General features: G+C 38.4%; 1 protein-coding gene across 1 annotated transcript; it reads left to right on the top strand.

Annotated features, from left to right (window-relative positions):
- Positions 1–4,309: 4,309 nt before the first annotated feature.
- Positions 4,310–21,302, top strand: FBXO30 (F-box protein 30). The gene is made up of 3 exons (XM_081251397.1): positions 4,310–4,488; positions 12,937–14,993; positions 18,785–21,302. Exons 2-3 carry the CDS (start codon positions 12,960–12,962, stop codon positions 18,986–18,988), a joined length of 2,238 nt encoding a protein of 745 aa, XP_081107523.1. The 5' UTR covers positions 4,310–4,488; positions 12,937–12,959; the 3' UTR covers positions 18,989–21,302.
- The last annotated feature ends 1,916 nt before the right edge of the window (positions 21,303–23,218 follow it).

Below are 23,218 nucleotides of genomic sequence, written 5' to 3'. Positions count from 1 at the left end.
CACTAAAATAAGAGTTGCTGAAGATGGAGGCTTTTTTTTGTGGTTGTTGATTTTTTTTTTCCCATACAAGTTTTCAAAAAACTTGAAAACACTATGTGACTTTAAAACACTACGTGACTTTAACCCAATTTTCTAGATTTCCAGGAGCTTTAAAAAAATAATCAGAAGATGTGGTAACCCTATTTCCTTCATTTTCAGGTTGCAGCAACTATTGACTAGAGCTAAGTAATAGCTTAGTAACGGTGTGCTTGTCTGATTCCAACAACTCCCTTTGAGCCCACTTCCTCTTACTAGCATGCCATTTGGCTGTAGGCATTTGACCTTACTACCATTGCAATTGAATAGAGAGCACAGTAGGCCTGAGCACTGAATAGTTAGCCCATAAATTAAAAGTGGTTTCTCCCATATATCTAATCTATATCAAATTTCTTTGAATAATGTGAGATTTATACATAGAAATTAAATACCACTCCCAAGATGTGTTGTCAGCTTAACAAAGTTACATATATATTTGTAGACAATTGATATGACAATATCACCTGAGAGAGGGCTACCTGCTTATCTGCTCATGCACAAACTAGTTCCACCTGAAATATAAATGCAACACCTTAGAGGTACTCAACAGCCTTTTGGGAAATAGAATTGTTCATTTGTTCCTCTATTTGGTCAGTGGACATATAATCCGTATGCTAGGAGCTATATTAATATGTCAGTTATAATAGCTCAAATGGCAAAACATTGAAATTTACATGATTGATAATATCAGCAATGTCCCATAGCAAGTCTCTGGTGTACAGGAACAATACCTGGGTCTTCTACTTGTTCCAAAATTCCAAGCTGCCTTGGTTCAAATTCCCTTGATTATTTATATAAAACTGAAAGGTTGATTTGGGGTTATGAACATTAACCTTGGCAAGCTGTTTCTAAATTACCATATAATTGTATGTTACTTGTCATATTCTCCATACTCCAAATAAACTATATAGGAAATATAATTATAGCTATTAGATTCTAAATTCTGGCAATTAGGTGATTCAAACTGGCTCTTTCTCTTTTATAATTCCTTAGGAGCATGTCATAAAAAAGGACTGGTATTCCCCACCGCAGTCCCAGCTGGTAACTCCGATTGTCCCATGATTTCACAGCCGTAAATCAGGCTCCATCCTCACACTTGTCTCAGGCCAAGGATGCTTTCTTTAACTAGCACATGACAAACTTTAGTCCTAACTTGTCTGTTGCTTTGGTCCCTGGGTTACCTGAGTGCAGGCCGGTCTAACTGGGAAAGAAAACCTACTTTAACGGTGATGTTATTTACCTGACATTGAAAAAAGGGAAGAGCAGTTTGTCTGCTTGTTGAATTTGCTTTATCAACTGAAATTGCATTCTCTGACAACTTCTCTCTCTTACAATCTAGTCTGGTGTCTAGGCTTTGTACTTACGTTTCTGGTGCTATTTTTATTCTTATGGTTTTTACACCTTCTCCAACTTGAAAGTGGCCTCTAAAAAGAGCCAGTAGGAGCTAAGCCCGTGAGAGATGGTCTGCAGGGTGTGATCTGAGGAGATGCAAGGCCCTCCTTTTTTAGGGCAGTTGGTAGGTCAAACCTAATACTGCCCTTTCTTCTTTTTTTACTTTAAATTGCCAGAGTTGCTGTCACTCCTCTCCATGGTTAAGCCACACAGATGATAGCTTTGTTCTAGAAGCCCATGTCAAATACATGCATAGTAGAGAGAAGAGCATATTTGAGGAAATTTGTGATTGCTGGCATTCTTTCTGCTTGTCACTAAACTTTAAGACACATTTTCTTAAAAGTTACCAAGAGAAGAGTCTCTGAGGATTTAGAACATAGGACAGAAAGTGAAAATGGGGATAGGATGAAATGAGAGAAGCATACATTTTATTTGTTTTGGAAGTGACAGATAATCATTAAGCATCTACGTTATACAGGAGGTATGCTAGATACTGAGGGGAGATACAAAAATAATGCAAAACACGCTTCCGTGGGTCTGGAGATATCTGTAAGCTGACATACATTTGTGAAGCAGGTAACAGTGGCATGAAGCACAGGTAAAAGTGCTGAAAATAGGGAGTATGTGCTACAGCAGTCCCTCACAGAGGACATGGGGTGAGAGCTGCATAGTTAAGAGGGAGGAAGTTCAGGCATTATTATCACATGAGCACAAATGACTTGGAATTGGACGGTGTATAGTGTTTGATGGAGAAAACATGGAAACTAATCAAGCTAGAATGAGAGATTTACTTCGAGCAGTTGAAGACAGGAGTTGAGAATTTATCCCATGAGCATTAGATAGCCATCACAGATATCTGAATAGAGAAATGACAAGATGAAATGGATGTCTTAGGAAGCATGATCTTGGTGGTGGGTTTGAAGTTAAACTGGAGGAGGAAAGACTGGTTCGGCAACAGCTGAAGTCCAAATTTGCCTAGGATGGTAACAGGAATAAACGGACAGGACAGGAAGAAAGATTTTTTTTTTTAATTGCCTGGACACAGGAAATTATTGAGATGGAGGGGGCAAAGAAGACTGTGAAGTTTACAGCCTAAATGACTCAGCTTGAGGGAGTGGGCGGGTGATCCCGTGTCAGCTAGGCGACTTAGTAAAGGGGAAAGCCCTAGATTTCAATAAGTATAAATATGGAATCAAGAGACTTTAAAGCTGGAAAGGGCTTCAGAGGTCATCTATGCTAGCCCCTTCATTTGATAGGAGGACGGCTAAGGCACAGGGCAGACGTGTGACTCAATCTAGGACAGCGAACAAAGGAGGACAAGTGTAGCAGCTGGAACCCACGTCTTCCCCTGCAGGGTCATCTGCCTGATTCACTATCTGTTCTGTCTAGTTCTCTGGACAGTGGCTCTCAAACTCGGGACTAAGGACCAGGGCCCATCTGCAGCCAAATTAGGCAAAATGAGAAAAATAGACTGAATTTTTCCAAAAGCTAAATTTATTCATTTAAAGAACTAACCTTTACTGGGTGATTACGTCCTTGCTTACTAATTGGTGTTACAATCTCCTTTCATTTAGGAAATGAGGCACTAATACGAATGGTACAATCTTTACTGTCTTTTTGAGCACAATTAAAAACTAGTCATCTAAGTTCTTCTTCCAGCTCAAAAAAAAAAAAGTTCTTTAAAATCTAAATGTCTGAGAGCCATTTCTCAGCATGACAAATCATGTGTGATCTCTTTTCCAAGACACACCAGTTGTGGGTAAAAACCTAATCACACAAAGGATTATAGAACAGTGTTTTCCTGTCTCTGCCCCCGTTGGCAAGGGCGGGATTACAGCTGTCTTCTCTTTATCCTTTTCTTGCTTTAGAACTGGGCAGGAGTTCACGGGATGGACACTGCAGTAGAGGCGAGGGGATGAGGGACACCTACTCCCAGCACTTGGAATCACGGTCCCTTCTGTCCCTTGGCCTTGGACCAAGGCGTGGTAGTAGTAGCAGGGAAGTGGACCCCAATTCTTTGATATGGCCCTGTGACATTTCTTCAATCCTTTTGTAAAATATCCTGCAAAATCAGCTTCAAGCCACCTTTCCACTAGATCGCGTTGTCTTTCCCACGTAGACAACCTCCCTGCTGTGGTCTGTGTGGAGGATTACAGTCCCTCAGAGAAGCAGACCTTGGTGGGCTGCCCTGCCAGGGCTCCAGAAAAGATTCGCGACGCCTGAATCCTGTTGGGTTGAGCTCGGTCCCAGGGCAGGTAGAACCTACAAGAATCCGGGCACTAAGTCACGGGAATGGGGCACTTTTGGTAAGCCGGCAGGAAGGCCTGATCATCAAAGATTCAAGGACAGCTGCCCCGTTTTTTCCTAAATGGGACCTAATGGGAAGACCGATGCACCCAGAGTTAAGGGATTTGGGCTGCTTCTCCTACCATTTAGGGAGTTAAGTCACTCTTCTTGGGCCTGTTCTCCTCATTTCCAAAACTACGTGTCTAGGATTCCTTTCAGGAATACAGCATCCTAAAATCGAACAGGATTTGGTAGATCTGCTGGGCAGGAGCCACGTGGGGTCCGGTGGGAACGCCCTAAGGGGAGGTGCTGAGACTACACTTCTCTGGACCTGACTCTCGGTCACGTCCCTTCCGGGGAGGCGGGGGAGTGTCGGTGGGCGGCGTGCGCGTTCCCGCCGAGCTCGGCGTGAGCGTCTCCTTCGGGCTCGGCGTGCGCGTCTCCGCCCGGCTTGCCACGGGCCCCGGGGCCCGGCCGGGTGGGCGGGGCAGAGCTGGGCGGGGTGGAGAGGGTGGGGAGGATCGCCACCGGGAGAGCAGGCCGAGGAGCTACAGGAGGAGGAGGAGGAGGAAGACGGGGGAGGGAAAAGGCGGCGGCCCGGCTGGGCAGAGAGGCGAGGAGGAGGCGGGTTGCACGGGGGTGTGGGGCGCGGAGCGGCGCCGGGACAGCGGGGAGCAGCCGGGCACGGCGGCCACGGCAGCCAGGGTCTGGGCCGCGGTTCGGCCGGGCCGGCCGGTGAGTGTCGGGGAGGCCCGCCTGGGAGGCCGGCGCCGCCCGGGCTGCGCCGGGGCCAGAGGCGGTGGCCGGGCAGTGCGAGGCCCGCGGCCGGGGCGCAGGCGGCCGTGGGGCCGGCGGGCCGGGCCTGGGGCGGAGCAAACGCGGCCCTGTCCGGGCGCCGAGAGGAAGTCGGCGGCGTGGGCGTCCGAGCTCAGCCCGCTGCCCGGCCCGCCGTGGAGGCCTCCAGCAAATGGCGACCCAGGCCCCGAGGGCCGACCCCCGTGCCACCTGGGCTCGCGTATCTGTGTGTTGGGGAGGGGTGAAGCCGGAGTTAAACTTAGGGAGCCCCAGGAACCTCGAAAACCTGGCTTCTCTTTCCTTTTGCCCTTTAGAAACTTGCTTTGTTTGGGGACAGACGGGTTAAAGTAAGACTGGGAGGCATCATCAGCTGTCTCGACGGGATGAGTGAAGTTGGTAACTTTTCCATTCATGGAAGTGAGAGGATCTTAGTCTTAGCCTCAGTCCCTATTAAAGAGAAACATCCTGATTTTATAGATCTGAGGCGTGTGACCATTTCCAAGTTATTTGTGTCCTATCTCGTGGAAGTGCACTGCTTGGAAGGGGGCCATAGAGTGCACGTTGAATTTAATCTCCTTTGAGTATGTTTTTTTACACGTGTATTTAGAGAATAGAGACCATGGTGTTGTTTACCATGGTTCTGGTACTCCATTCCCCTCTCCCTGTGTCTTGTTTTTCTTTCTGAGCCATGTCGTAAGCCTCGGTTAAAAGATGCTTGGGAAGGAATTGACCTTTTATTCCAAAATTACTTTGTTGACTGGGATCCAAGATGAAGTTATTTATGGACATGCTGGTATCAGTGTAGATTAACTTAAAACTGTAAATACAAATCCCCAAGCTTTCTTAGCTTTTCATTTCTATTTGCTACATTTCAATACAGTTTTGTGTCGTTTAGAGACCTAGTAAATTATATTAACAGAATTTTGCATTTGCTGATATTTATTAAGCTTTTCCAAAGTTGTTGACGGGCAGAAGGGAAAGGAGTAGCATAAAATGTAAGATGAGGGTTTTTCTAATTCAGTTTTTCAGTCTGCAGTTTTCGCTGAATCACTGTTCTTTATGCTTAGTCACTGTTTCTTACTACAGAAGTTTAATTGGGGATAATATGGTGTTTTGCTAACTTTTTAAATTGTCAGTTTGTTTTTATCTGGTAGTGTAATGCGGTGACATAGCTTTTTTTGGTGTGTGATTCTGGAAATGTTAGTGGGTGGAGCTTTGTGAGTGTTACCAGAGAACTGAAGTTTCCGATATAGGCAAACTTTTATGCATTCCAAGTGTACTGGATATTTAATCTCAATCCAGTATTTCTCTATGGTTAGCATTGGAGACTTTTTAAAAAATATACAAAGTGTCCTAATAAAATACGCTGTTGAAGAAAATAATACGTATTTTGAGATAATGTATGTAGTTAGAGAGGTGCTTTAAGGTCACCAAAATAGGCCTTTTTTTAATGTGTTTACTGTTTGATATAATGTATTACTGAAATGTGACTTTTAATGGCATCAGCCTTATGCTGTTCTGTATGGTTTTTGATAAATCTTTTAACTAAGTTACCATGACTACCATGCTGTGGAATGACATTGTATTTGTAGAATTCATCAATATTAAAGTCATTAGTCAAAAGGCTGTATAAAATATTATTTAATTTCACATTTATTTTGATGAAATAGGTGGGATTGACCTTGGACGGGTGGTTTTTACACTGTAGATAACTAGATAGTTAAATACAGATGAGCATCTCTTAATTACAGCCCAGTCTGTGAAAATCTTTTACAAAAAGGGTATGTCTTTTTCTTAAGAGTGGGTAATGTTAGCATCAGGTAGTTCCTCATATGATTGCTTTTAATCAGCTTCCTAAGTATAAATGACCTGATGTAAAAATGACTGTACGTAACAGTTTGTGCATGTGGATGTGGCGGTTGTGTAAAGCGGGGTGCGTCCGTTTTCTGAGAAACGTGTGTTTGTATCTTGCTGGACACACGCATACTATAGACGACTTTTGTGGAGTACGAGGTTGTTTTCACAGCACAGTAATTACCTCAAGGTCACAAAGCTGAGATTCCTTGGAAGCCCATATTCCCCTGTGCCATGCTGCCCCTTTTAATAAGCTGAGTTCCACCATTTGGGTGGATTATTTTTATCTGAGTCTCAGCTCAAATAGCTTCTGGTATGAATATTAAATATTTATTAATATATGTTATTTTAATTTCTGATGTAAGTCTGCAGTAATTTTGTTTGCTTATTTAGTGGAGAACAATTGCGCGTAGTTAGGACTTCCACTTTGGAATAAGCTATCCATGTCCATATTTAGAAATGGAGGAGGTATGTTGTGATTATATCATAAATGGAAGGGTGAAAAGTTGAAAACAAAATTCCATATAATTAGGCCATCATTCTGTAAATAAAAAGACAGAACCAAAATTTAATGAAAGAATGTATACAGTGTAACCAGTTTAGCCATTTTGAACTCATCAGTAGGGCACTGCTTTGAGTTGGGAGTTTAATGATCTTGGATTTTCAGTCTTGTCTAGGCACCTCACCCCCCTTTTTTAAACCAGTGGAATAAAACGTCGAACTGAGGTTGTAGATTTATTATGGTTTTTAAAACTGAGTGCACCTGATCAGTAAATCAGCCAGCAAATGTTTGTATTTACTATGCAGTAGCACCTCCAACTATACAAGAAGGATGAGACTTGCTCTGGAGGAATTAAAAGTGATTGCTAAGTATGAAATTTCAGTCATAGACCTACTTGTGATTATGGTTAACTAATTGAACAAGTCTGTCTATAGTTCCATTTCAGCCTTACATTGAAGCAACATTTTATTGTCTCAGTGGAATTATTTTTTATTTAATATCATATTAATTGTAATATTAAGGAAGTAGGCTGACGCCACTTCCTTTTCCGAGCTTATTTTCCTCATCCTCTATATACGCAGGCAGCTGCACACGTGCAGGCACCTCCGCCTCTGCTTTTCTTTTTGAATCTAATGCCTCTATAGTCAGTAACGTGTAACCAAACTGCAGGGTTGATTAAGGAATTTAAATAGTGCAACAATATACAGGTAGATGTTTCCTTTTGTGACTCTTATTACTATTATTTTTTAAGATTTTAAAACAATGAAATATTGAAATTAATTTTACTTGATTTACTTTGCCCTTTAATTTACTTTTTTGATGGACAGTTCAGCTTATTTCATATAAAATGCCTGGAATATATCACCTAGATACTCAGTAAATGTTTGAGTACTTTTGACTTTTTATATCTGGTACAATGAGGTAATTTTGACTCAATCTGGTTGACTAATTCTAGATTTATAAAGTATCTTTTTATGAAGTATGTAGTTTTCCATGAAGTCAAGAATTGTTTTGGAATCCATCTGGTTATTTCTTGTATTATAATAATTTCATTTATTCATGTTTTGTCGATAAGTGAGGCTCTAATTGAGGTACAGTTTTGAATGCAGGGAACACAGGAATGAATGAGACAGAGATGGTGCCTCCTTTGTGGAGCTAGCTTATAGTTTTCCCATGGAGATAGATATTAAACAGGGTAATGATTTACTTCAAGTTATGACTAGTATTACCAAGGAAAAATGCAGTGTGTAATGAGCACATAAGTATAATACGGAATCCATACCATACCTTGCCTTTGGGTATGTGGAAAAGTGACATTTAAGCTGATAAAGGTTTGAGGTAACAGTTGGGGAAGGAAAGGAGTGTGTATGTGTGTGTGTGTCTGTCTGTCTCTTGGAGGCAGAGGCAGACATTAAGAACAGCCTGAGCAAGCTGTGTTGAATATTTGGGTGACTTGATTTAGCATATTTAAAATCGTGCTGATTTGCAGTGCTTTATTTATTTATCGCCTTATGTATTGTAATGAATTTGGAAAAATAAAGGAATTCTTTTTTTTTTTTTTTTTTTTGCGGTACGCGGGCCTCTCACTGCTGTGGCCTCTCCCGTTGCGGAGCACAGGCTCCGGACGCGCAGGCTCAGCGGCCATGGCTCACGGGCCCAGCCGCTCCTCGGCATGTGGGGTCTTAATGGACCGGGGCACGAACCCTTGTCCCCTGCATCGGCAGGCAGGCTCTCAACCACTGTGCCACCAGGGAAGCCCAGGAATTCTTTTTTTGAGGGCAATATCTTTCTGTCTAGAAATGGCCTTAAATGACAAAGTCTCATTTCATTGTATGTGAAAATGCCATGCCTTAAATTGTTTTTATGGATTGCTTGTCAGCCACAGATTATGAGTTGGCTTAGAATTTCTGTTAGAGAAAATTGAAACTATTGTAAAGCATTTACTCTTTTACAGTATTTTCTAGTCTAATGAAACTTTTTCCAGTCATTCAACTTTAAGTGTAAATAGATATGTTATTTGGAACGTTAAGATTCTTTTTCAAGAGAGTTTTTTTTTTAAGTTAATACTGAGGAGTTTTATTTTATTTTATTTATTATTATTATTTTTTTGCGGTACGCGGGTCTCTCACTGTTGTGGCCCCTCCCGTTGTGGAGCACAGGCTCCGGACGCGCAGGTTCAGCGGCTATGGCTCACGGGCCCAGCCGCTCCGCGGCTTGTGGGATCTTCCTGGACCGGGGCACGAACCCGTGTCCCCTGCATCGGCAGACGGACTCTCAACCACTGCGCCACCAGGGAAGCCCCAGGAGTTTTAAATTAAGCTCGTCTTGAACTTGGAGCCTCAGTTTTAGCAACAAGTTTTCTGCTGGACCTGCTGTGTCACTGTTCAGCTGCTAAATTAGGGATTGACATTTTAAACCCGTTTCATAGGATTTGTGAGCAATTGTGCAATACTTTTTGGAGGCATATTTAATTTGATAATAGCGATCTTGAAAGAGGGTGGATCTGGAACTTTTAAATTCTGAAACAGTACCCCAGAATACTTTTTGGGTATTGTCTACTGCATTAAAAAAAAACTTATTTCTTAATATATTTAATTGTAAAATGGACTTAAACTTGATTCCTTCTTTGTATAGCTGTTTTGAGAAGGTTAAATTTGTACTATTTCATATGTTTATACTGAGCATTATAAATGTAAGTTATTTTAAAAATAATTTAAAACACTTATGTTCAAAGCAAAGTAATGTGCTATTATAATTAGAAAGGACCCAAAAGACTTTCTTGACCACAGGGGTGATTAAGTGTTGGAATAAACTACAAGCAAAGTTGTGTAACCTCCATTCCTCAAATACCATCTTAAAATTGGATCACCAAGTTACTGAAGTGCTGTCTTATTTTCTTAAACTTTATAAGTAAGCGTATCTGTTATCGTCCATATGTATTGATGAGATATAGATTTCAATCCTAGCTCTGCCACTTACTAGGTAGATGACCTTGGGTAAGTCACTTACCCTCTCTGTACCTCAGTTTTCTCTGGGTTGTTATGAGGATTAAGTGACATTGACATGATTCTACAAGAAGGATAAAGTAGGTACATAGTGTTCCCTTTTCCTTTAAGTCTACTTCAGTAGATAATAAATGTTGTGGACTCATTGCTGTGGATGCTTTTATTTTTATTATTTTTTAATCATTTCTTTTATTCAGAGAGGAATAGTGTGGAAGAGGGTATTTATTTTGAATCTTGAGAGCCCTCTACTTCTATTTACCTTTCAAAGTTGTTGCTGTTTTGCATTTAACTCAGTTGTTTGTAACAGTTGCTATTTTAAACACTTTTGAATTAAGCGATGTTTTGAGATGTGTTCTGCCTGGTATAATCCTGTGATGTGCATGTAACATAGGGTGTTCCTACTAGTTCTGAGAGCCTTGGTCACTTCTGTTGGAACTGCTTGTGTTTTTAGGTTTCTCACTTAGTAACAGTCACGTTTATAACCTTCAGCATGTGAGATGAACTCAGTCTAGTTGTAAAATAAGAAAGCTACAGCTGTTTTCACAATCTAATCACCCAGTAAAATTTGTCTTATTAAAGTTTCTCTTTGCTTAACTTACAAATATCATCATTAGTCTGTCATTTCTTCTATTTTGACCCTTTTTAGCATGTCTATCTTCAATTTATAGGTTCTGTCTTTAGCTTTAAAATTTATAGGGATAAACAATCAGAAGTATTTAACTCATCTTAATTTTTAAACACAGTTTTAAAATGCAGTTTTGTTGTTAAATGTGTACCTTGTTTTTTTCTGTCCCTGGCATCAGTTCGCACCGTAATATCAACTCAGAACTTTTCTACTTAATCAACAAAGTTCTGTCAGTAATAGACTTGCTGTTTGAGTTTGAGGAAAATGAAGCCTGGACTGGAGAAAAACAAATAGCAATTTGGGGAATAATTAGTTTACATTAGCCACCTAGAAGTAAGACAGAATTTATGGAAGAGAATATGTGAGAGAACTAGCAAGCTTTTATGCACTAAAGTGAAGAAAATAGGCTAAGAATCAGCTTCCTATCCAGAAAATTATTATTAATTTAATTTGGAAAATTTTGAGGTGAGTTGCCTGTGCCATATATACATAGAGGTATATAATAAATAAGTAGCTGTAGAGATCTGAAGTTTGGAAGAGGGATCTGGGCAGGAGGTATAGATGAGTTTTTAGCATATAAGTGGTAATTGAAGCTTTTGAGAAATTGGGAAAATGTATAGAATGAACCAGAAATGACATGGATCCCTGAAGAAGAGTAATATTTTAGAAGAAAAGATTAAGGAATAACCAAAGAGGTAGGGGGAAAACCAGGGAAACGTGAGACCATAAAGACTAAAGAAAGATAGTAGTTCAGAAAGGAGGAATTAGTCAACAAAATGATATAATGGCTAAGGAAGATGAGGTCTGGAAAAAATGCCCTTTGGATTTAGCATTGAGGATCTCGATAGAGCGGTTTTAATGAGTGGTGGTAAAAGTAAAGCCACATTAGAGGGCTGAAGAGTATATGGGAAGTTAACAGGGTTTGTTTGTTGTTTTTCTTTTGAAAGCTTGTCTGAAAAGGAAAAAAAACAGCAAAAGGGGTATATTGCTTTATTATATATGTTTTTAAATATGAAATAGTCTTAAGTTTTTGCTGCTAATAGGAAGAAGCCAATAAAGAAGTTGAAGATTATAGAAATAAGACATTGAATAGGCTAAGTAATTATAAGTAAATCAGTGCATTGTGCCAATACTTTCTCTTTTTTTGTGTAAAATTTTTCTTGCTAAAAGCAGGAAAGAACATTAGTTATCTGTAATCCTCTCATGTTATTTTATGGGTACTACTTCTCTGCTTAAAATCCTCAGTGGTTTCTAACTACTTAAAAGTCTGAACTCCTTAGAATAGCATATAACACACTTTCCATAACTTTTGTTATTCCTGTCCCACCTCATCTCTCACAGCTACTTTGCATTTCACCTTGCGATCCAGCAATACTGGGAAACTTGAGGTTCCCTCAACATGTTTTGCGAATTCTTGCTTTTCTGTATTTGCATGTGCTGTTACTTCAGCATTGAATGCCTCTCCTCCTTTCTAACCCTACCCTCCTGTGCTTAAGACTTCTCATCTTTCAAGACTACTGTGAATTCTTCTGTACCCCCACGCATACTGATTTTCTCTGTCATATTGATCATATAAAAGTGTGACATGATTTTACTTTCATCTCTGACCTCCTGCTGAAGCTCCTTGAGAGGAGGCACCATGTCTTCTAATCTTCACGTTGCCATACCAAACACAGAGTCTGGTACATGGCAGTTAAACAATAAATAGGTGTTGAATGAATGAATGGAAACTGTGGCCCTCAGAAGGAAGTGATTCGTCCACTGCCACAGAAGTGGAGCTAGAACTTATATTTTTTGGATAAATGCCCTCTTTGCTTTAATTAAGGCTTACTCTCTTTATTTGTTATAGAATTTATTAAGGCATAGGTAGAAAGAGGTCAGTAGATGAAATCTTACATGAATTTATGTATTTGGAGGGAATATTAAAGAAAACATCTAATCAGGCTTTAGTTAAGTATATTCATGAAATTCAGATTATTCTCTTAGGAATATGATGAGGTCTCTGCCATGTGGAGTACATCATAATCAGTTTAGTTAAAATTAAAAAGGTAAAAGCTGAAGCATGCTCTGAAATCTAAAAGTTAAATATTCATCAACTTTTTTTGGCATTAATTTATATACTACACAATATACTAGAATTTAAGTATTATATTTTGAAATGTTTGTCCTGTTGGGCAGATTGTTATATGGTATATAAAAATGAACTTATGACTTGCTTCTTGAAGTGCTTAAGCTGTTTCAAGATGGATTGATTTTATGTCAAATAAACTTGTTAAGTGTTTATATTATATATTTCATCCTCATATCAGCCAATATACCTTCATGATTTGATGTTTTTCTTTAAAACAGTTTTTAAAATGCGACCACTTTTTGCCTAACTTCTCCTTTCTTTTCCATCTCAGTAACTAGAGCTGGACTGGCCATTATGGAGGAGGGGCTGCAACACTCTCACTGCGTGAATTGTGTCAGTAGAAGGTGTATGACCAGACCAGAGCCTGGGATTTCCTGTGACTTGATAGGTTGTCCATTGGTTTGTGGAGCAGTTTTCCATTCTTGTAAAGCTGATGAGCATCGACTTTTATGTCCATTGGAACGAGTGCCTTGCTTAAATAGTGACTTTGGATGTCCATTTACAATGGCTCGAAATAAAGTTGCCGAACATCTAGAAATGTGTCCTGCAAGTGTGGTGTGCTGTACTATGGAGTGGAACCGATGGCCAGTTAGTTATGCAGACCGGAAATCATATGAAAATCTAAGCAGAGATGTTGATGAAGTGGCACAGTTAGATATGGCCTTGGCCCTTCAAGACCAAAGGATGCTCTTAGAGTCTCTCAAAGTAGCCACCATGATGTCAAAAGCAACTGATAAAGTATCAGAACCTAGAGAACAGATCTCAGTTAAATCAAGTGTCCCAGAAATACCACATACTAATGGTTTGGTGTCTGTTGATGAAGACTCTTATGGTGCACTTTATCAAGCTACTGTTGAAACAACCAGAAGTTTGGCTGTTGCTTTAGATATCCTGAATACCGCCACAAGAGACGTTGGCATGTTAAGTACGAGTCTTTGTGCTTCCCCGAATGAAATGAAAGAAGAAGAAAATGCCAGAGAAAGCTTACAGAACAGAAACTTGAAAGACCAGGACCATCTTTATGAGGATGAGATAGGAGCAGTAGGTGGGATTGACCATAATGACACAAGTCAGAATGCCCAGTCTGAACAAAATGGTTCAAGTGATTTATTATGTGACTTGGATGCCAGTTCTTGTGGCACTTCTGCTCTTTGTAATGGCTTTCCTTTGGAAAATATATGTACACAGGTCATTGAGCAGAATCAGAATTTACATAGTGACTCAAAACAAAGTAACTTAACAAATAGAGAATGTGTAGCATCCGATGGCCCTTCAGAACCTTCTAGTTCACTTTCAGTAGCAGCACAAGTTAAGGAAGTAATACCATCTAATGCTTTGCCTAATGGCACAGTTCAGCATATCCTCATGCCAGATGATGATGAAGACTTGTGTTGGAAAAAAGTAGACTTAGGGGACCTAAGGAATGTGGATGTCTTATCCTTCAGTCATCCTCCTTCATTCAAATTTCTTTCTAATTCATGTTGGTCTAAACCAAAGGAAGATAAAGCAGTAGATACATCAGATTTGGAAGTTGCAGAAGATCCGATGGGTCTCCAAGGAATAGATCTAATCACAGCAGCATTACTGTTTTGTCTAGGAGATTCTCCAGGTGGGAGGGGTATATCTGATAGTCGCATGGTTGACGTTTATCACATTGACTTTGGGACTCAGACTTTTTCACTTCCGTCTGCCATATTAGCTACAAATACAATGGTTGGGGAAATAGCTTCAGCTTCAGCTTGTGATCATGCCAACCCACAGCTTTCAAATCCAAGTCCTTTTCAGACCCTTGGGCTTGATTTAGTATTGGAATGTGTTGCTAGGTACCAACCCAAGCAGCGTCCAATGTTTACATTTGTTTGTGGACAGTTATTTAGAAGAAAAGAATTTTCATCACATTTTAAGAACGTGCATGGTGACATTCATGCTGGACTCAATGGCTGGATGGAACAGAGGTGTCCTTTAGCATATTATGGTTGTACCTATTCTCAGCGTAGGTTTTGTCCATCAACACAAGGAGCAAAGATTATACACGACCGCCATTTGAGGTCATTTGGAGTTCAGCCATCTGTATCTACAGTGTTAGTAGAGCCTGCTAGAAACTGTGTGTTGGGATTACATAGTGACCATCTAAGTAGTCTTCCTTTTGAAGTCCTGCAACATATTGCAGGCTTTCTTGATGGCTTCAGTTTATGCCAGCTCTCATGTGTATCCAAGTTAATGAGGGATGTGTGTGGCAGTCTTCTTCAGTCTCGTGGAATGGTCATACTGCAGTGGGGGAAAAGGAAGTATCCAGAAGGAAACTCATCATGGCAGATAAAAGAAAAGGTTGGTTTAATTTAATTGTATCAGTCCCTTATTTGACCTATAATAGGCACGCAATAATGTTGTTGCTGAATTAATAAAATTAACCTTGTTGCAAAATTGACCATCCTTAAAACTTAATAATTCAGTATGATGACAAACTTTTTTATAACGATAATGAAAGCAAGAATAGTTAGAATTGTTAGTCATAATCACATATTTACTGCAGACATCCTAGAACTAGAGTCTGATGTCATACGACAGAGGCCACTTCCAGTTCTTCAGTTGAGGGGTTCTATACCTAGTTACTTCTTCTGTAACAGCTCCCTTTGCTTGAGTCCATGTTAGCCACCTTCTAATTTGGGCTCCATCTGAAACATTTTCACCATAGGACAATGGAGGAAGCAAGGAGAAGGTTTTTTACTGCTTGTAATTGGCAGTTTTGGTCCATTCTTAGCAATTTCTTTCTTAGAACTTGATTATTACAGGGAGAACTTAAATAAGGAGACATGAAAAAAAATCTACTCCTAGTAAGTGACCAATGGAGTATTTGGGGTATAGAGAATGTAAATGGATGGATGTGGAAATGTGTTAGGCTGAGGTGAGATAAGGGCAGTAGGATTTGATATTGTTGACTCTGCGTTTAGTACAGTACAAGGGAGTGTTGCAGATTGGAAGCTTGAGCTGGAGATTGGGAACAAATCCTAGCTCCACCATTTTCCTCCTGTGATATCTTACTTTTGCCCAGCTTCTGTTTGAGGTACTATCCAATAGAAACTAGAAGGCATTACAAATACCTTTGATTGAAGGTGTTTTTTCATTTTAGAACATTTATAATATGAAACTTTGATTTTATAAAGTAGAAAAAAATTTAATAAACGTCACATTGGTTGAACAGGGTTCACATTTCTGGCTACTTTGTTTTTACCACCCTTAGGTTTTCTCTTATTTTCACTCATTGCTCCAGTTTTTCAGAATTCTGCATCTGCTTTTGTGTTCTCCTGAAGCTTTGACCAGTAAATGAGCACACTAATTATTTTATGTAGAAAATTTCACACTTGCTGCATATATGTGGGTATGTGTGTATTTTCATTTTCTACATGATTTGGTGTCTTTCTGCCATTAGTGATGAGACCCTGAGAGCGTGGCCCATTTTTGTCCTTGCCCACTAGTATTGACCTATGAGGTAAAATATTTTCTGGGGATTTTATTGCTGCAGAAAACCTCATCTACTCTTGGAGTTTAAATTGCCATCATTTATTCAAATTACATGTGTATATCCTGGCCATTTTCTCTTCTGAACTGCAGTCCATTATATACAAGCATCTACTGGGCATCTGCACTTGGTTATGTCACAGCTTCAGCGAACTCATCAGGTCCACTTTTCTACCCCTCTTAATCTCAGAACATGGCATTTTCATCTCTGAAGCTGCCTAAACTAGGAATTTGGGAGTAAAGGTTGACTCCTTTTTTTCCCCCCTTTATTTCCATATCCAGGTAATCACAGAGTCCTGTTGTCTCCCTTCTTCATACCTCTCAGGTTTGCTGACTGTTTCTACTGCGGTTTCCCTACTTAGTCCCGCCTGTAGTTCTCTCCTGGGTTACTACAGTAGCCTCTTCCTTACTGGGTTTCTGTTTCCAACTGAGTCCCTCTCCAACATACTCGCTATAGAAGAGGTAGAGTAATAAATAATTTCTTAAATACAGTTCTTATGCTGTAGTGCTTGAAAACTTTTAAAATGCCCATCCATTGCCCTGGGGTAGAGGCAGACTGCTTAATAAAACATTTAAGACTTTTCATAATCTTGTCCTCACTTACCTCTTCAGTTTCCTTTTGTCACTTTATATTCCAGCCATGGAATTTACTTACAGTTGTCTGATGTTTTCTTCTTGCCTTAAGGTGTTTGAGTACACTGTCCCTGATACCTGCATTTGAACACTTCAGATGTTCTAGGCAGTGTGTACTTTACTTTCGTTAATGTATTTAATCTACTGTCCCTATTTCATGGATGAAGAAACTGTGGTTTAGAGAGGTTAAGTAACTTGTCCAGTTGGTGGATTCAGACCCTGGGAACCTACTTCTGGAGGTTGTGATCATTATCTCATTGGTATATCCTGCTTACTCTTCAGATCTTACTTTGTCAGGAAAGCCTACTCCGACCCCGTTGAAGCCCTTAGGGAAGTGCACTGCTCTGTGTTCTCGTAGTGTTCCATTATGTACCTCCTACTCTATGTACCCCCACTGAAGCACTGACCATGCTGTTTGGAAATTCACTGACGAATTGTCAGTTTCTTTCATTAGACTGTAAGTTCATTGAGAAGTGAGACTCTCTGGGAACCAAAATATTAACTGCTTAGCATAGCACCTCCCATATAGCAGGCACTAAGTAAATACTTGATGTATACTTGGATGCAAAATTGGCCCATTACTAAGAAACCTTGTCATCAGGAGATGGGAGCCGTCCATTTTTTCCTGAGTTTGTTTCACCAGACTCTTTTGACTGTGTGGAAGTAGGGAGTCTTTCTGCCACCATTGAATCTTTCAGCAAATTCATTCTGCGAAGCTTAACAAAAACTCCTAATTCTTAGTATAGTTTTGTGGTTATGGGGAATTGTAATCTATAATGTCTATTGTTAGCTACTCTCCAGGCCTTCACTGACATCTGGGAAATGACTCCATGCAGGGTAATTGATATAACCTTAAGAAGTATAGCAATTAAGTACCTTATGTGCTGAACTATTCTACTGCTGGCTGAAAAATAATTGTGTTCAGAATTTGAAGGCATCTGGCCACCCCAGAATTCGTAGCGTTCTTTTCTGAGAAGCGCTAATGAATGCTGAGGGCTTCTCTCAAATTCACAGCTACTTTCTAGAGTATCTGCTGTTTGCCATGGGTTCAGTGTTCTCTAGACATTTGCTTGTTGATTAGCTTAGCTAGGATGCCTAGGCCTGTCTTGCTGTATTCATGCTTATTACCTATGTTCAGGTAACTTTATATTTTCAAATTGTAAAGATGAGAGGGGGCCACAACAGTCATTGCTGGACCTATAAGGTGACAGTGCTTCAGGGCTTGGAGGTGCTGAGTGGGCAAAAGGGAAAGTAGTTCTTATTTTTACCAGAACAGGGATGGCATATAAATATTTTTCCCAGAAATGTATTTTACAATGATATGGAATTAAAAAATGATTCATTTTACAAAAAGCTCTATAAAAATTCCAGAAACATGTTGAACAAATTGAAGCACTTGTGTTCCTCGTTATTACTAAGTGCGTTTACTACTTATAAATAATGAAAAGAAAAAGTACCTTGGCACAATATTCTAGAGTATTTTTTAGTATACTTCATATGGTGTAATAGGAATGGGAGAAAAACTTGTAGAAAAAAATAACACCTGTATTGTCAATATCTCCAGACTATGGATAGGTCTATATATATATAAACATTTGGATAGGATGAAAGACTGGTGTACAATATGCATTATTTTAGGAAGTAGCTCTGAATATTTTATAAAAATTGCTTAATAAGTAAGCCAGGTTGGATGTGGTGATTTTCAATGTTGAGCTTTGTCTTTTATTTGCTTTTTAGTTATTATATTTATTGAAGTTATAATGTCATAGAAATGATTTATCTTACAAATATTTGATAAACAGATTTGTATCCAAATGGATTACTACTTCCAGTTTTGTAGCTAACTACTTGAAACTTTATATTAGATATTTCTCTTAACAGTTAGAAATGTATGCAGTTAGACCAAGAAATACGTTTTGATTCTTATAAATTGACTTGTTTAAATCTGAAGTAGAATTTTCTTCTAGGTATGGCGATTCAGTACTGCATTTTGTTCTGTCAATGAATGGAAATTTGCTGACATCCTAAGCATGGCTGACCACTTGAAGAAATGCAGTTACAATATTGTAGAGAAACGGGAGGAAGCAATCCCATTGCCGTGTATGTGTGTGACACGAGAACTCACTAAAGAAGGACGTTCACTTCGCTCAGTTTTAAAACCTGTACTTTAAATACTATAATTCCACTTGCACATACATGCAAGCACCTAGTATAATTTCTTGGTAATATGTGACACTTTATTAATGTATTAAAGATTACAACTAGCTAAATTCATTGTCACTATGTATATAATGTTTTGAAGTGACCTATATTTTTATAAAGTACTGTTTAGTTGGAAAAAAGTTGCCTTAATGTTTGAAATGTGTGAATTTTTTGGAACTTGCTGGACAGGGTGATTTAATTTTTAGCTACATAATTTTCAGAATTAGTATTTTTAGTGGTGTGCATATTTTGGTTCTTACATTTTTTGCTTCTTAAATAACAAGATCCTGACCAAACAATTGATTCCTCATTTTCTGTGGGTTATAACCTATGCATTCAAAAATCAAAACTTTGATTCTGATTTTTACATCATAGGCTTTTCAGATTCAGAAAACATTCAGTTGCTTAAACACTGCATAAGACCATTATAAAGTTTTTCTTTTCTGGTTCTCCCCTTACATAATTGTTGATACTTAGATGATCTCTAATATATACATAATATTTAAAATCATGAGTAATGTTGATAATGCCATTTATCATGTTTTAAAAATAGTCCACAAAAATGTTTTCACCTTACATATTTACAACTCTCATCAGAGAGTTGACCATATGCAGCTTTTTTGGTTAGATGCCACATCCAGAGACATGGCAGTGTATTATGTGACACAAACAAAGTTAAACAAGGTTAAAGCAAAATCAACAAAAAAAACCCTGTGAATTTACTTTAATTTGAAACTGTATATGGTATTATATATTTACTAGGTATTTGATATTTGGAGAGAAGAAAATACAGTTGGCCCTTCATATCTGCAGGTTCCAAATCCATGGATTCAACCAAAGGATGGAATATTTGAAAAAAAAATTCCATGAAATTTCAAAAAGCAAAACTTGAATTTGCCACTCATCTTCAACTATTTATATGGCACTTACATTATATTTATAATTATTTACATAGCATTTACATTGCATTAGGTACTATAAATAATCTAGAGATGATTTCCAGTATATGGGAAGTATGCATAGGTTATGCGCAAATACTATGCCATTTTATGTAAGGGACTTGAACATCTGTGACTTTTGGGACCATAGCAGGGTCCTGGAACCAATCTTCTGCAGATACTGAGAGACGACTGTATACCTCATCTTAAGTTTGAATTGGGCATATTCCGTGAATAAATTTCAGATATTCAGAATGCAAAGGGCTTAACTTTTTATCACAAGTGCTTAAAATTTTTGCCTTTTGATGTTTATAAAAATCACAATTATGTTGTTTTAAGACATTTAAAAATGTGACATTTGCTATCTTTGTAAGATGACAATCATGAAATGCAGAAACCTGTCTTCGTTGACAGTCTCTTTAAAACATTTCCAGGTTAATATTCCATAGAGTTCTCTACCAAAAAAGTAAGAATTGCATCTTTGTGTAAAACCAAAATATAACAGAAAGATATTCAAAGACCTATTCTTAAGGTATTCTATTACAGTTTTCAAATTGATTTATACTGTTATTAACCTGATATGGTCAGTTTAGAAAAATGAATATATCAGTATTAAGAAATAAATTGCAAAGATGGAGACTTGTACTTAAATAATTTAGGTAACTTGTGGCATTTGGTAGTCTGAAATGGTTACAAGTTACTTTGCTAAAAAAACTTCAAAACTATTTTGTCTTCTCTTCCTACATTTGTCCCTGAGAATGCTCTATTAACTAGGTTCTTGATTCCCATATATGGCAATCGGGCAGGGCAGAGGGGTTCCTTGGGCATTACAAAAGAATTCTGAATTGCTTTAAGACTTGTTTTGGTTGGATCAAGGCCTTATTACAGTTGAAAAATACAGCGTTAAAGACTAATCAATTGTTTTGCCTCACCTGTCATTTTAATTAGAAGAATACTTATTTCTTAGTGCTTAAACCAACTATTTCAACTGTGAGATTTGAATTACATAAACAGTCTCTTTCTGTGAAAAAGTCAGAAGTAAGATATCAAATACTGTAAAATATAACTCTGCCTTTTAAAGTTTTGCTGAAGAATGTGTCTGGTTAGGATAGCACAAACATTAACTTTTTGTTTTATGGTTGTGCTTTTTTAAAATCCTTGTTTTTTAAGTTTAGACTCCATGTTTCCACACTGGATCATCAGATATTTAACATTTTCTACCTTTTATTTCTTTTACACGTCTTTGGCTGTTTTCTTTTTTGTTTATGCCACCATACTATTTTGTTAAAATGTTTTCTTTGTGCAGCATTCGTTCAAATTCTAATAAAATTAATATTTTCCTTTATATGGCTCAGTAACGTAAAAAGAAAAAAACTTACATTTAAATAAAATTTTAATCCTGGCTTGACAAATTCCAAACCTAGTCATATTGTTTCTGTAGTGGGGATTTTCTGCATGTTGTAGGAGTTGCTTGTTGATTATCATTGCTCACCCATGTTTTACTGGTGAACATTAATTTTTTTTTTAATATAGAAAACTCATCAGTTAGCTTTCTCTGCCCCTTCAGTGTCTTCTTGAAAGTAGTCCCACCTAGGGGTATTGAAAGGCTGAAGAGTTTCTGGCAATATTATTTTTCTAAAACTTTTAATGGGAACAATCTGTCTAACCTTTTAAGCATGAAAAGGTTTGTGTTTTGGCCAAGTAAGTTGTCATTTGAGAAGACTTTGTTGATACTTTAGTCTTTACTAACCAGCAAGATAAAGGGCAGGTATTAGGAAGGAGGGAAATGTCTGAATTCACTTTTCTCCTCTGCCTTTTTCCTCAGAACTGCCTATTAGCTTAATCTCAAGGCCCACCCACCCCACCCCAACCCCCGCCCCATCTGTCTCTCTCTCTCTGTCTCTCTGTCTCTCTGTCCTTCTCTCTTTCTGTAGCTTCTGAGAATCACAGTTCACTTAGAGTAGTGGTTCCCAAAGTGTGGTCCCTGGACCATCAGCGTCATCTGGGAATTTATTAGAAATGCAAATTCTTGGGCCCCTTCACAGACTTAGAGAATCAGAAACTATGGGGTGGGAACAAGCAATCTGTTAACGAAGGCCTCCCCGCGTGATTCTGATGCTTGGTAAAGTATGAGAATTTAGAGGAAAGCCTGGGACAATGCCAGCTCTTCTGAATGATGAGTTATTGGGACAGATATATGTGTGCATGTAGCTACATGTATGATCCAAAATTAAGAGTAATAGTAATTTATTAGTATTACCTAAATGATCAAATTTAATGATATATGTTGTCTCAATGTTACAGCCATATGACAAAATACATTAGGTACCATGGTTGTTGGACATTCTTTTAAAAAGCTAGTATATACTAGTAAATTTACTCTTAGTATTTCACTAGTGTTTCTTCTGGTCAAGGTTAATTGCAGATTGTTCATTCACGCTAACATTTAGCCTAGTCATTCATTCATTCTCTTGTTGAGTGGTTGCAGAATCGTGAACATATTAGATTTCTAGGATAGACAGAGTAGAGGTAAAACGATACTGGATTAAATTCTACAAGAATTCTATAGGAATTCTTTCAACACTGTCAATAAGAGGTATTAAAGATTGGGTTTCTGGTTTATCAGTGGTATAGAATCTTTTTTGGTCTTTGACCTTGTGCTACATGTCCCAACAATGTTGTTGCTATTATTAACTATCCCTTAACATTGGAATCCTTGAAGACATGGTAGTTTATACTACCATATTTATAACAGGTTTTTAATCTCTGGCAATATGAAGGTAGGTTTTGGTGTTCAGAAGCAAAACATTTCATGTTTTGCATCCCAACCTAAAAAGACATGGAGCTTATTTATTTTAAAAATTTTCTAAGGAATAGTTAGACAAACATTAAAAAATATGTTTGTTTCATGCATGACACACCACATTGGAAATTGATATAATTGGCACCTGCAGAGGTGGGCGTTTAGAATTACAGTAGAAAGAAAGCGATTGGCCTTTGTTCTCTCAAAAGGCTGGATAAAGCCTTCTGATGGAAATAATTTCTCTGATGTGTGTTTGGCTGGTTATCTAAATATAGCTCTTAGTATTAACATGCTTGTGAGGCCTAGAAAGCAAGAGTGTATTAGTGATGCCTTTAAAGAAAATTAATCAGTGACTCATCCATTGTGTTTAAAATAATTCAGTGATGGGTTTTTTTAGGATTTGATCTAAATCTGATTTCCAAACAAAAAGTTCAAGATGTACAAGTAAAGGCTAACGC

The sequence above is a fragment of the Mesoplodon bidens genome, assembly GCF_964165515.1.
Source record: "Mesoplodon bidens genome assembly, chromosome: 12".
NCBI lineage: Eukaryota > Metazoa > Chordata > Mammalia > Artiodactyla > Ziphiidae > Mesoplodon > Mesoplodon bidens.
The sequence above is the reverse complement of the archived record's forward strand: the minus strand, read 5'-3'. Positions and strand labels throughout refer to the sequence as shown.

What these genes read in the sequence shown, in the direction of transcription:
- FBXO30 (XM_081251397.1), top strand. Translation starts at nt 12,960, where the DNA reads ATGGAGGAGGGGCTGCAACACTCTCACTGCGTGAATTGTGTCAGTAGA. An exon ending in CATGGCAGATAAAAGAAAAG is followed by an intron (nt 14,994 to 18,784) that starts GTTGGTTTAATT and finishes ATTTTCTTCTAG; the next exon opens with GTATGGCGATTCAGTACTGC.